Below are 14,847 nucleotides of genomic sequence, written 5' to 3'. Positions count from 1 at the left end.
AAAACTAAAGTTAGGAATATGAAATTTCGGTATATTATGTACCATATTATACTGTATTTGAACAACAAATACTGAAAACAACGATTCATAAGATGGTTTTGAAGCTGTAATCAAAACATAATTAAATATAGAACCCTAAAAGAGCGCGGCCTGACTCGGACTTGACCGGTTTTTATACTAGTTACCAAAAAAACAAATTTCGTGTGTAGGCATATAAGTTCACTGCCTAATTCAATAGTGATTAAGTTAAGCTATGTACTAAGTGGTATGAAGATTAATCATTTTTAACCGACTTCGAAAAAAGGAGGAGGTTCTCAATTCGTCGGAATCTTTTTTTTTTATGTATGTTACCTGATTACACTAAGACGCCTGGACCGATTTGGATTTTTTTTTTGTTTGAAAGAGTATACTTTGCAGGTGGTCCCATATACATTTGGTGAAGATCTGATGAATATCTTCGGAGATGTAGAACAGAACTCCTCAATTGATAATAGTAAATTGCTCGCGATCAGTGTAATAGCTTACTTAGTAAACAGTAGGGGTTTGACTGGGCATAGCATACTTAGTACAGTAGGGCCACTAAAAATTGTGAAATAAAAAATTTTCAAAAGAAAAATAAAACAGACTTCAAAAACCACAAACGCTAAAAAGTTTGTTTCTACACGTGTAATGTACGTATGAAGTCGGGCGAGCTTCACATTTGGATTTCTAGTTTCTTTTATTATGCTCGCTCGACTTCATACATACATTACCTACACGTGTAGAAACAAAAATAGTTTTTACTTTTTAGTGTTTGTGGTTTTTGAAGTCGGTTTTCTTTTTCTTTTTTAGTTTCGAATTAATACTATAAACGCGAAAGTGTGTTGGTTTCTTGTTGGTTTGTTCTTCATTCATGTCACGCCGCAGACCGTTGTAGAGCAACGGATCGATGTGATTTTTTGTCATACTCATAGACCTGTGACGTCAAAGGCTAGTTTGATCCCGGAAACTCAAAGTTTGGTCGGCATTTTTGTATCGTAGACCTTTAATAAAAATGAATGTTTAGAAATTCTATCTGTACAAAGCCAGGGCGGTCTAGCTAGTCTATTTATAAAAACAGAAAGTGATTGACTGAATGACTGACTGATATTAATGATGATATTAATGGATGGCTTAGCTAGGTAATTCCTAACAAAAGATCTCAGTGAAAAAGCATACATTTTGTTATATACAAGGTACTCTGCTACATAACATTCGTAGCATACCGGCACGCTGAGGTTAAGAACGATTGTAGATCCCAACGTGTTTTGTCTGGTGGGAGGCTTTGGGCGTGGCTAGTTACCACCCTACTGGTAAAGCCGTGCCGCCAAGCCATTTAGCGTTCCGGTACGATGCCGTGTAGAAACCAAAAGGGTATGGGTTTGATAAAATCTGCCATACACCTTCCAGGTTAGCCCGCTTTCATCTTAGACTGCATCATCTCTTACCACCAGTTGATATTGCAGTCAAGGGCTAACTTGTATGTTAATAAAAAAAGTATAAAAACCCTGTAAATGATAGATGATAAAAATAATAATAGCTAAAAAAAATGAAAATAGCTAAAACAGCTGATCACGGAAATTAACTCATAAAAAAATTCTGTGAACTCGAAGGGCCGTTTGAAAGTTTGTCAAGTAGCTGTGACTGTATGGCTCTACATTTGGTACTACATATTTTGTACCTCATATTTTGTCATTGATCCCCGACCCAAAAAGAGGGGTGTTATAAATTTGACGTGTGTATCTGTATATCTGTGTATATGTCTGTGGCATCGTATTAAACGAATGAACCGATTTTAATTTAGTTTTTTTTGTTTGAAAGCTGGCTTGATCGAAAGTGTTCTTAGCTATAATCGAAGAAAATCGGTTCAGCCATTTGAAAGTTATCAGCTATTTTCTAGTTTACTTATAGAGGTTTTTGTGTCGGGGGTTTTTTAATTTTGAGTTATGTATCATATTTTAATGATTAATTATTATCAAACACGCTGTATTTAGCAAATGTGTGCCCATGTACTGAAAGACTCGTGTACAAACGCGGTTAAGGATAAGGATAATCTAGTTAGTGAAGTGGTTTTCTTCACTGATGATAGATGTGCTCTGTAAAGTGATAACAAAATACCTATATTGAAAAAAATTCAAGGCCACGATATCAATATAAATATAGCTAAAATGGGCCAAAATGAAAAACAACTGTCCAAAGTGAATGTAATTACAATAACTGATCGTGTTAACAGAAAAAGTGAAGTGAAAAAAGGAAATTGTGAAAGTGATTATGTCGAAGAGTGTATAGGTGCGGGTGGGTTATGGCAAGTGTGCGTGTCTTTTGCAGCATTAACGAGATGTATTGCCATGTTCAACCTGATGTCAGTAGTATTTCTGACTCCAACTACAGACTTTCTGTGCGTGGAGTTTGTGGACAATACTACTACGGCAGCTGAAAACGGAACTTGTTATAAGAATTGTGCTGAATATGTTTACCATTCGGAGGTCATGAAAAGTAATTTGATAACCGATTTTGGATTGATCTGTGAAAAGCAGTGGTTGGCGAGTTTTGCGCAAACTATTTTGATGTTTGGTGTGGTGTTCGGAGTTTCAATTTTTGGATGGATCTCGGACAGGTATTTAATTCTTCTTTTTAGGGTTCCGTACCTCAAAAGGAAAAACGGAACCCTTATAGGATCACTTTGTTGTCTGTCTGTCTGTCTGTCCGTCAGTCCGTCCGTCGTGTCCGCCTCTGTGCGCAAGTCTGACTTACACTTGGCCGGTTTTTTTAATTTATTAAAGTTGACCTACATTGCAACAATATCTGCTATAAATTCCAAAAATTTTGGACTGAGTATCTTGATCCCCGAATCTTACTCGGCTGGGCAGCATTGGTGAAGCTTCAAGCTGTTTTCTTGTCCAAAATTCCTCAGAGCTTGAAGACCAAAACTTTTGAACAGTGCGTGTTTCCTGTAATGACATAATAAATAATATATGGATCCGAGACCGGTCGCAAGTATGGACCTCATAAGAAAGTTCAAGGTCACCCAGTGGGCGGCACCTTTTTTAACCGACTTCCAAAAGAACGAGATTCTCAATTCGTCGGAATCTTTTTTTAAATTTTCTATGTATGTTCCCCAATTACTCGAAGACGTCTGAACTGATTTGGAAAATTTTGTTTTGTTAGAAAAAGTATACTTTTCAGTCGTCCCATATAAATTTCGTGAAGATCTGATGAATATCTTCGGAGAAGGAGAACAGAACTCCTCAATAAATAAGAGCGAATTGCTCGCGATCGGTGTAATAGCTTAGTAAACAGTAGATTTTTAACCAGGCATAGCATATTTTATTACAGTGGGACCACAAAAAATTGTGAAATAACAAATTCAAAAAAAAAAAGTAACCAAACTCAAAAACCACAAACATTTAAAAGTAAAAAAGAATTTTTGTTTCTACACGTGTAATATATTAAAGTTAGGCTTAGAGCTTCAGACTAAAAATTCTATTTTTTTAGTGCTAATAAGCAGGATACTTAGTTCGAAAAATCGGTAGAATTGGGGTTCCAAGGTGCTAAAATGGCGACCAGAAATGAAGCGTCCCCACTAGGTGGACAAATGACATCAAAAAATTCACAGGGAGCCGCTGGATTCAGGCCGCTGTATAAACTAAGGACAGTGATTGTAATTTGGATTTAGAAATGAATCATAACTAAAAGTTTAAGCTAGAATAATATTACTTTTTAGCCCATAGGCTAGATGGTAGCAACATAAGGCTGCCATGATATAATGGAGCTTTATGGCAAGAAAAACAAAAAGGCAACCGCTGGATTCAGGCAGCCGCAAGACCGTTTCGTGTGGAAGTCCATACAAAAAACCTATGCCTAGCGTGACCGTCTCTTGGTTGATTAGGATGATGATGTATCAGCTGTCGCCACCGCACCGCTACCGGTTCCCATCCTGCCCACCTTGAATCAGGCCTCAGCCTTTAGGAAATTAGAAATGTCTGAAAAGAGCAACCGCCGAGTTTCTTGCTGGTTCTTCTCGGTAGGAAAGGCATCCCGAACCAGTGGTAAATGCTTTTGACGATTCAAAAGAACTTGTAAAAGTCCAATTGAATAAAAATATTTTGAATTTTTTTTTTCAATTCTACGCTAAAGAAGTCCGGTGGTAACGGATAAGCATGAAGTTGTAGACACTCGTGGCAAGATTTTCCATAAACTCGAAGATAATAATTTACATTGTTTGTGTGCGAATTAATCCTTAGTTTTAGATACTTAGTTACCAAAAAAACGGGTTATGTACACTGTACATATTAATATGTTAATTATATTATTAGACGGTACTTAAATGAATAATGATAAAGTTAATCTACGCTTATATTAGGTACTAGCTGATGCTCGCGACTTCGTTCGCGTGGATGTAGGTTTTTTAAAATTCCCGTGGGAACTCTTTGATTTTCCGGGATAAAAAGTAGCCTATGTGCTAATTCAGGGTATAATCTATCTCCATTGTAAATTTCAGCCCAATCCGTCCAGTAGTTTTTGCGTGAAGGAGTAACAAACATACACACACACACACACATACACATACAAACTTTCTCCTTTATAATATTAGTGTGATACGTAAACGGAATGAAGATTATTCAATAATTATTTATTACTAGCTGATGCCCGCGACTTCGTCCGCGTGGATTTAGGTTTTTTAAGGATCCCGTGGGAATCGTTTGGTTTTCCGGGATAAAAAGTTGTCTATACTCGTATCAATAACATGGACGCAAGTTACGAGTACCTCGGTACCTTTCATACAAATCGGTTGAGTGGATGGTTCTATAGGAATCCCGTGGGAACTCTTTGATTTTCCGGGATAAAAAGTAGCCTATGTCCGTCCCCAGGATATAAGCAAACTCTGTACCAAATTTCGTCAGAATCGGTTAAACTGTTTGGTCGTGAAAAGGTAGCAGACAGACAGACACACTTTCGCATTTATAATATTAGTATGGACGGATTATTCATCGAATTTTAAACAGAGCGTCTCATTAAAAGGACAAATATTTTTAACTTAGTTAACGTGCGTACGATTCTAAATAATATAACTGGTTTAAATGAGGAGAAACAGAGTCGGATAATCACATGAACTTGTTCCTAGAAAAGTTTATTTCTAGTTAGTAGAACAGTTTTCTTCACTGATGATAGGTGTGTAGTGTAATTAAGTTATAAAAAAGTACATAAAAATTACAACATCAACATTCAACATAGTTGAAATGGAGAAAGATGGCAAGCAAGTGTCCAAAGTGAATGGTTTTTCAATAACTGACAGTATTAAAGAAAAGCTTGAAATGGAAAAAGAAAATTATGAAAGTGATTATCTCGAAGAGTGTATAGGTGCGGGTGGGTTATGGCAAGTGTGCGTATCTTTTGCATCATTAACGAGATGTATTGCCATGTTCAACCTGATGTCGGTAGTATTTCTGACTCCAACTACAGACTTTCTGTGCGTGGAGTTTGTGGACAATACTACTACGGCAGCCGAAAACGGAACTTGTTATGAGAATTGTGCTGAATATGTTTACCATTCGGAGGTCATGAAAAGTAATTTAATAACCGATTTTGGATTGATCTGTGAAAAGGAGTGGTTGGCAAGCTTTGCGCAAACCATTTTGATGTTTGGTGTGGTGTGTGGTGTTTCATTTTTTGGATGGGTCTCGGACAGGTTTGTCTTTTTTTATAATTTGTTTGAATGTTTGTCTATGATTGAAGGAAATTTCTACATGATACAAATATGTGATAGCATATACTATGGAATTTTGATCGCTAGGCTTCAAAATTTATATATAACCGTTGAGCTATTGCGGCTTCAATTAATCCGTTTAGGTAGCGCTGTTGTCTCATCTAATGATGAAACAATGCAGTTCCAATTTCACTTTACTTGACTATTTAAACTATGTGCCCTGCTCATAGCCACTTTAGCTTCGCAGCCCGCTGACCTACGAGTATGTCGGTTACTTTGCTTCTCCTACGGACCATCTCATTTCTGATTTGATCACGTAGAGTAACTCCAAGCATAGTTCTCTCTCTGACCTTTCTTATATGAGACCCATAGTTAGCTTACAAAATTGTGACTGTTTTTATTTAACTTTATCATCTATTTTTAACCCCCGACCCAAAAAAGGGGTGTTATAAGTTTGACATGTGTATCTGTGTATCTGTCTGTGGCATCGTAGCGCCTAAACAAATGAACTGATTTTAATTTAGTTTTTTTTGTTTGAAAGGTGGCTTGACCGAGAGTGTTCTTAGCTATCATCCAAGAAAATCGGTTCAGCCGTTTGAAAGTTATCAGCTTTTTTCTAGTTATTGTAACCTTCACTTGTCGGGGGTGTTATAAATTTTTAATTTACACTTGTTGTTGAATTGTTTGCTTGTGTTTATATTTTGGTGTACAATAGAGCATATTCAACTCATTCAACTACAATTTCTTTTTACCCAACTACTAGATTCGGGCGAAGTAGCCTAGTAGGCTTTTTTGCTACCGTATCGATTGGGAAGTCAAATGAAAGAAGATAAAATTCTGAGTTCATAAATATAAATTATAATATACCAAGTGACAATAATACAATTTTAATATATTTTAATATTTTATTTAAAAAGATCGTAGTCGGGTTTTAGTTTTGAACTTTATCTTACTAGAGGATGCCCGTGACTTCGTCTGCGTGGATTTAGGTTTTTAAAGATCCCGTGAGAACTGTTTGATATTCCGGGATAAAAAGTTGCCTATGTCAATTACAGGGACGCAAGCTACCTCGGTACCAAATTTCATACAAATCGGTTAAGCGGATGGGTTTTTAAGAATACCATGGAAACTCTTTGATTTTCCGGGATAAAAAGCAGCCTATTTCCGTCCCCAAGATATAAGCTAACCCTGTACCAAATTTCGTCAGAATCGGTTAAACTGTTGGGCCGTGAAAAGGTAGCAGACAGACAGACAGACACACTTTCGCATTTATAATATTAAGTATGGATTTTAAGTTTACTTAATTGATTGTTTGCATTTTTGTTTGGTGTACCAATTTTAAGCATATTTCATTCATTCATTTTCAATTTCTTTTTCCAGATTTGGGCGCCGCATCGCTATAATTTCCTCAACTGTTCTGAACATAGCTTCCATGGTACCAACCCCGTTCACCACCAACTACTGGTCGTTCAGTGGCCTACGGTTCGTTACAGGCGTCGCGTCCGGCGGATCACTGATAGTCGCCATTCCGGTTATGATGGAAATCGTCGGAAATCGATATAGAGAGTATGTAGGTGAGGGATTTTTTTGAATTTTGAATTTATTAAGTACATAAAAGATTTTACAAAAACAAAGTGCAAAGAAATTTTTACGAGACATTTCACCGCGTTTAATAGCCTCATCGGGTGACAGAAGGGCTGGCTCATTTTTTGCGCAACGGATCAGCCTGGCTGTCCAACGCGGAAATGCAGCCAGTATTCTTGGCACCATTCCACGCGGGCATGATTTGTATAGTAATTAGATAAGGCTAGCTTTAAGTTTTATTGAAATATTTTCAATTAAAAAAAAAAAAAAAAAACAATAATAAATCAAACATCGAAATATGTACAGATGAAAACAAAATAGTAAACGTTATAATATGATGTACTTACTATTAACTTAAAAATAAAAGTGAATCGACTTAAAGTTAAAATACACTGAAAAGTATATAAATGACTCTCAACTCAAACCAATTGTTTTTAAACCAATGGACAATAAACAATTGAATAATAAAATCTATTATTCACCATCAACATTTCGTGAGCCGCTATGGTTTGGGAGTGTTGTAACCCTGATGATACAGGGTTGAAGAGTTGGGTCTTGGAGTTCAATCATGAAGTTGTTGAAGAATCAACTCAGCATCAGCAATCAGTACTAACCACATTACTGATTATTTTATTAGGTGATAATTTTATTAATATTATAATAATTATATTAATTATTAGGTGATATTGCGACAACACAGGCGAAAGCGCACATCCCCCCCCCCCCCCCCCCCCTACTAAGTGGCAAACGACATCAAAAAAGTCGCAGGGAGCCGCTTGATTTAGGCGGCACAAAACCGTGGCGTGTTTAAATCCCTACAAGAGAAGCAGCGGACCTCTATCGGATGATAATGATCATGGTAGAGTATGATGGTTCTTTAAAAAAACCTTTTTTTTTCAGGAGCATTATGTCTTTTCCCTGATTGTTTCGCACAAGCTTCACTAGCACTGTACGCGTACTATTTACCAACTTGGAAGAATTATTTACATGGGCTTAGTGTGACATCTATTTTCATTTTGATATTAGTGTGCTTTGTGCCGGAATCACCGCGATGGTTAATATCTCATGGCAAAGTCGACAAAGCTGTGGAAATAATGTTTGGAGCTGCTAAAGTGTGAGTAGAATCGATTTTATAAAAGTAACTAACTTTTCGCTACGGGTTTTCTCGTGTAAAATTTGTAGGTATGAAGTTGTTTTCGGGTATACTCAGCTGCATTTATCTAAATTATTCATTGTAGTAGTATTAAAATTGTATAAACTAGGTATATTAAATCTGCGATTCCAATAACTTTGGGCAGGAAAGCGCACTTTGTTCTTTATATGTCACTCTTTTTAACGCCCGACCCAAAAAGAGGGGTGTTATAAGTTTGACGTGTGTATCAGTGTATCTGATGTGGCATCGTAGCTCCTAAACTAATGAACCGATTTCAACTTAGTTTTTTTTGTTTGAAAGGTGGCTCGATCGAGAGTGTTCTTAGCTATAATCGAAGAAAATCGGTGAAGCCGTTTGAAAGTTATCAGCTCTTTTCTAGTTACTGTAACCTTCACTTGTCGGGGGTGTTATAAATTTTTAATTTACACTTGTAACCCCTGCGGAAACTGCGCGGAAGTTTTGATCGCCAATAGAGTGTCGTCGCTGAGCGATTTTCTTTCTGCGACAACTTTTGTCGCTGCAACAAACTAGTGAAGAGAGACTTCATACAGACTGTATTTATAGTCGGCGATCAACTATTATTTATTATTTATCCCTTTTATTCACACGTTTAAATTTTGTTTTAGCAACAAACTGAGTACTGAACATATCAAAGACACAGTAACGAAAAGTATGGAAAACTTGAAAATCGACGAAAACAAGACGGTGAATGCATCTTATTTGGACTTTTTCAAGGACAAAAGGACGATAATTATAACCATGTCGACATTTGTGATATGGTTTGTTACTGGTGTTACTTATTATGGTATATACCAGTATATAACATTTATCGGATCTAATGTTTATGTAACAGTTGTCATATTGGGATTGATTCAGGTTAGGAACTTTGTATTTATTTTTTATCCTAAAAATCTTTTTAATAATATTATGAACAGCGAGCAAACGAGTAGGCGGGTCACCTGACGTTAAGTGATTACCGCCGCCAATGACCATTTGTAGCACTAAAGGAACTGCCAATGCGTCGACTTCTTTTTAGGAATTTGTCGATCCGCCTGTTGAATAACCCCATGATAAAACTAAGATGATTAATTATTTCTTCTTAAAACTGGTATTTTTACAAATTGTGCCTAGGACCCTGAATTAAGTTTGCAAAACCTGTATCTAAGGGTCCCCGCTGAAATCCCCTAAAAACTTTTTCTTCTCCTAGATAAAAAGTAGCCTAGGTAGGTAAGTATGTTCGCTTGCAAACAAGTCAAGCTATTTCGTCAAAACTGGTTAACCAAATAAGCCATAAAATGGTACCTACCTATCAGACAGGCAGACACATTTTCGCACATATAATTATAATAGATATTATTAAAAGAAACTTTTTTTGTCACCGCTATTACACAGAAATGCTTCTTCATAATCACACTTCACACTAATATTATAAATTCGAAAGTTTATGTGTATGTGTGTGTGTACGTTTGTTACTCCTTCACGCAAATATAACTAGACGGATTTGGCTGAAAGGAATGGAGATAGATAATATCCTGGATTAGCACATAGGCTACTTTTATCCCTTAAAATCAAAGAGTTCCCATGGGATTTCAAATAGTGTAATCCACGCGTACGAAGTCGCGGGCATCAGCTAGTGTACTTACTTATAAAAGAAGAAACTGACTGAGTTACGGCGTTTTAAAGTAAATTCAAACACTGTTCAAACTAACTTGCTATTTTGTATTCTTCCATACTAAGTTTAGGTTTTTGCTATAACTTATACCACTATGAAGATAGGAAAGGATTTTCATTTTCACCCAAGCGATGTTGTGACACCTATTGTAATATAAAAACAAAATCAATCAGGCACATAATATTACATATTAATTTATGGTCAGGCATGAATGAAATATCAATAAATAAATAAAATAAAATATAATGCAAGCGAACACTTGACCTTAGATTTATCTAAAAGTAAATACCTACGTGCTTGCGTTAAGTGTAGGCATAATAATTTTATAAGATAATAACTAACCCGGTTTAGATAGATAATCCAGGACAGGTTTTTGTGTATAAAATGTTTGAAACACGTTTTGCGGTATGTTGTTCTCGAAATTTCGCAATTAAAGTGAGATTACGAGCAAGTTGACCGAAATTACGATCCTTTAAAACTTAAAAATAAACTTGACAATACAAAAAGCGATAATATACATATAGTATAGTATATAGCCTAGTGGTTAGTGGCCAGAATTCGGGTGATCCAGGATTCGATCTCGGGCACGCACCTCTAATTTTTCCGAGTTATATGCGTTTAACTATATTTTAGCCTTTGAGCCTCGATAGCTCAACGGTTGAGGAGCGGACTGAATTCTGAAAAGCCAGCGGTTCAAACCCCACCCGTTGCACTAATGTCGCATCCACTCCTGGCGCAAGCTTTTTTTGGAGGGGAAAGGGGAGTATTAGTCATGATTAGCATTGCTATAATATTCTTTTTTTTTTAACATTTCCGAGTTATATATGCGTTTAACTATTTAAATGCTACTTGCTTTAACGGTGAAGGAAAACATCGAGGGGATACCTGCATGCCTGAGAGTTCTCTGTGATGTTGATTGTCGCACTTGGCCAGCGTGGTGGATAGTGTCCAAACCTTTCTCATTCTGAGAGGAGACCTATGCTTTGTATTCATTGAGTTGGCGATGGTTTGTTTTTTTTAAATTCACATACAAGTTAGTCCTTGACTGCAATTTCATATGGTGGTAAGTGATGATGCGAGCTAACCGGAAGGGGTTTGGCAATTTCTCATTAAACCTATACGCCTTTGGTTTCTACACGGTATCGTGCCGGAACCCTAAATCGCTTGGCGGCACGGCTTTACCGGTAGGGCGGTAACTAGCCACGGCCGAAACCGTGAAATTATAAAATTTCAAACTCCTGCTGAGAATCGAAACCGAAATCTCCCACTAATAAGACTTCATCGCTTACCACTGCGCAAGGGAGGCCGTCAAAAGGGGGTGATGATTATAAATTATCACACTTCACATCACACTAATATTATAAAGGTGAAAGTTTGTGTGTATGTATGTGTGTGTGTGTGTGTGTGTGTGTGTGTGTGTGTGTGTGTGTGTGTGTGTGTGTGTGCGTGTGTGTGTGTGTGTGTTTGTTACTCCTTCACGCAAAAACTACTAGACAGATTTGGATGAAATTTGGAATGAAGATAGATAATATCCTGGATTAGCACATAGGCTACTTTTTATCCCGGAAAATCAAAGAGTTCCCACGGGATTTCGAAAATCCTAAATCCACGCGGGCGAATTCGCGGGCATCGGCTAGTAATAATATAAACAAAAGTCGGGTTTGTTGAAAATTTTGTAATTTAATAATATTATATTCTTTTTCAGGTGCCATTATTCCCCATACAAATCGCGTTGACAAAATTGCTGAGCCGAAAAACAGCACTCTGCGGGTTCCTCTTAACGACCGGAGTAATGATGACTGGGCTGATCTTCACACCTACAGGCCATTGGTCCACCACTTGCCTAGGAGTCATAGGCTTCACCGCAAGCTCCGCGACCTATGCGGTAACCTATATGTACCAAGCAGAGCTATTTCCTACCCCTTTAAGGAATATGTCGTTTGGTATAGTCTCTGCTGCTGGTAAGGTAGGGTCCATGGCAGCGCCATTTATAGCGAAACTGTCCCCTATTTGGGTCCCTTCGTTGATATTTTCTGTTCTGTCCCTGGTTGCTGTCGGGTTTTGCTTGTTACTCCCTGAAACTAAGGGGAAAAATTTGAAGGATACTATTGATTAATTAATTATAATTATTATCAATTGACGATCGTTTTATTTATAAGTAGAGCTAATTTATATTACGAAAATAAAGCTTAATCCATACTAATATTATAAATGCAAAAATGTGCCTGTCTGTCTGTCTGCTAGGTTTCCACGGCCTAACAGTTTTTTTGATGAGTAAGCTTACATCCCGGGACATCGGCTACTTTTGATCCCGGAAAATCGAAGAGTTTCCAATGGATTCTCAAAGACCCATCCGTTTAACCGATTCATATGAATTTTGGTACAGAGGTAGCTTGCGTCCCGGAAATTGACATAGGCAACTTTTTATCCCGGAAAGCAGAGTTCCCACGGGATTTTCAAAAACCTAAATCCATGCGGACAAAGTAGCGGGTATAATCTAGTATATTATATATTAATTTTAATTCAAAATTCTTAACCGAAAAACAGCATTCTGCGCTTTTCTGTTACCTATGTTACCTATATGACTTATGCGATAACTTATATTATGTACAAAACAGATCTATTTCCTACCCCTTTAAGAAATATGTCATTTGGTATAATTTCTGCTGCTGATAAGGTGGAGTCCAAGGCAGTTTTGTTTGCACTAGATGAAGCGAAGGGCTTTCCCTTCGCTTTGAATGACACTATTGATTACTTAAATTATAATTATTGTCGAATGACTTGTTGTATTGATAAAAGTAAAAAATTAGAGCTAATTCGTATCACAAAAAACATATAGTATCCATGTATTCATATTTTAAAATGTTGGTGCACTGAAAATGCTACCAACATTTCTCATAATAAGTTGCCGAGTATTACCTCAGGATTTTGTTAAGTTCTGACAGAAATTAAAAAAATCTGACTTATTGCATTTTGCTTTTATTGGCATTCAGAGTTTAATAACCCTAACCGTAATATGACATCGACCACCTGTTATCAAACTGGACTTTTTAATGAAATATGTACATTAATTTTATTCATGGATTTTAATTAAATGTTATATTAATTTGTCTAATAGTGGAATTTTTGAAAATCGGTGAGAGGGTTAGTTGGATTCCATTACAAGTGCAATCTCACCTGCTGGTAAATGATGACGTAGTCTAAGATGAAAGCAGACTAACTTGGAAGAAGTGTGGCAGTTTTTACTACACCCATACCTACCCTTATCGGTTTTTAGTGTCTATACGGCATCGTACTACTTAGAATGCTAAATCGCTTAGAGGCACGGCTTTGCCGGTACGGTGGTAACTAGCCACGGTCGTAGCCTCCCACCAGAGCCACAGACAATTTAGAAAATATAAATTCTCGCCCACCGGGAATCGAACACTGGACCTTCCATTTATAAGACCACTGAGCCAGGCAGGTTGTCAGAAATTGTGCACTATAATAATTAATTTACGAAGAACTAGCTGATGCCCGCGACTTCGTTCGCGTGGCTATAGGTTTTTAACAATACCGTGGGAGCTCTTTGATTTTCCGGAACATAAAGTAGCCTATGTGTTAATCCATGGTATAATCTAACTTCATTCTAAATTTCAGCTAAATCCGTTCAGTAGTTTTTGCGTGAAAGAGCCACAAACATACACACATACCTACACACATACACGCATACATACACACACACTTTGGTCTGCATCATATTAGTGTGAAGTGTGATGGCCGCCGTGGCCGAAATTCGGACGGGAACCCAATAAGTATTGCTATCTAGTTCGGTTGTAAAAATCTGATTATAGTCCACATCAATAACTGATGGTAGATGACTTCATAATATCAAAAAAAAAAAAAACTGTTGCCGAAAACTAATGGGGGTTATGACATTCTCTTATCTGCCTATACATTATCACGTCTTATCGGAGAATTATTGCTTGCGATAAAAACTATCGACGAAACACTTGACAAATTTATGGTGGCATTAATATTAATGACTTTTTTATGGCTATATATTCTTATATAATACCTTTAACCGATGATTTTTACCCGACTGCAGCAAAGCCAAAAAGAAGGGTTATGATTTTAGCAGTCTATGTATGTATGTATGTTTGTATCCAGTTTCTGTGTGTTCCACCGTAGTGCCTAAACTACAGAGCCGATTTTGATGAATGAGGTAACAATTGATTTGTTGTAAAGGTCCGGGTGACATAGGCTATATTTTATACCATAAAAATTGACCTATAGGATGTTATATCAAAAAAAATTGACATCTCCAAATTTTTTTTATTGCTATTGTATCGAGTGGGGTGTCAAATGAGAGAATAAATGTACAAATAATATTAAAATATACCAAATTTCAGCGTTTATTAAGAGGATCGCAGTCGGGTTTTAGTTTTCAACTTTGTCTTGCTCCTTTTGAGGCACGGAACGGTTAAGACTTATGCATCACATTGCGCGGAGCATTCTAATTCATGCAATTTGCCCATTAAGGCGGCTTGACACCGCGCGGATATCAAAGGCGCCGCCCGCCCCGCACTTGACTCCTTTGACGTGCAAATTGCTGAGTCAATGGGATAAATCCGTCCGTGATCATGCTCCAATGATCCTCCAACAAGATGATCGTCTAAGCGGGTGTTTGAGAGACCGATATGGATATTGACTAAATAAATAACGCAAAATAAA

General features: G+C 37.1%; 1 protein-coding gene across 2 annotated transcripts; it reads left to right on the top strand.

Moving 5' to 3' along the window:
• The first annotated feature begins 2,090 nt into the window (after positions 1–2,090).
• On the top strand, positions 2,091–12,259 carry LOC123867517 (organic cation transporter protein-like). Of its 2 annotated transcripts, none has more exons than XM_045909584.1 (5): positions 2,091–2,635; positions 7,106–7,299; positions 8,210–8,423; positions 9,089–9,338; positions 11,840–12,259. In XM_045909584.1, the coding sequence occupies exons 1-5, from the start codon at positions 2,187–2,189 to the stop codon at positions 12,248–12,250; spliced, it is 1,518 nt and encodes a 505-aa protein (XP_045765540.1). In that variant the 5' UTR covers positions 2,091–2,186; the 3' UTR covers positions 12,251–12,259. The 2 variants fall into 2 exon arrangements, with proteins under 2 accessions (XP_045765540.1, XP_045765539.1); XM_045909583.1 differs by lacking the exon at positions 2,091–2,635 and adding an exon at positions 5,207–5,707.
• Positions 12,260–14,847: the final 2,588 nt, after the last annotated feature.

This window comes from Maniola jurtina, chromosome 8 (genome assembly GCF_905333055.1).
Source record: "Maniola jurtina chromosome 8, ilManJurt1.1, whole genome shotgun sequence".
Taxonomy (NCBI): domain Eukaryota; kingdom Metazoa; phylum Arthropoda; class Insecta; order Lepidoptera; family Nymphalidae; genus Maniola; species Maniola jurtina.
The sequence above is the reverse complement of the archived record's forward strand: the minus strand, read 5'-3'. Positions and strand labels throughout refer to the sequence as shown.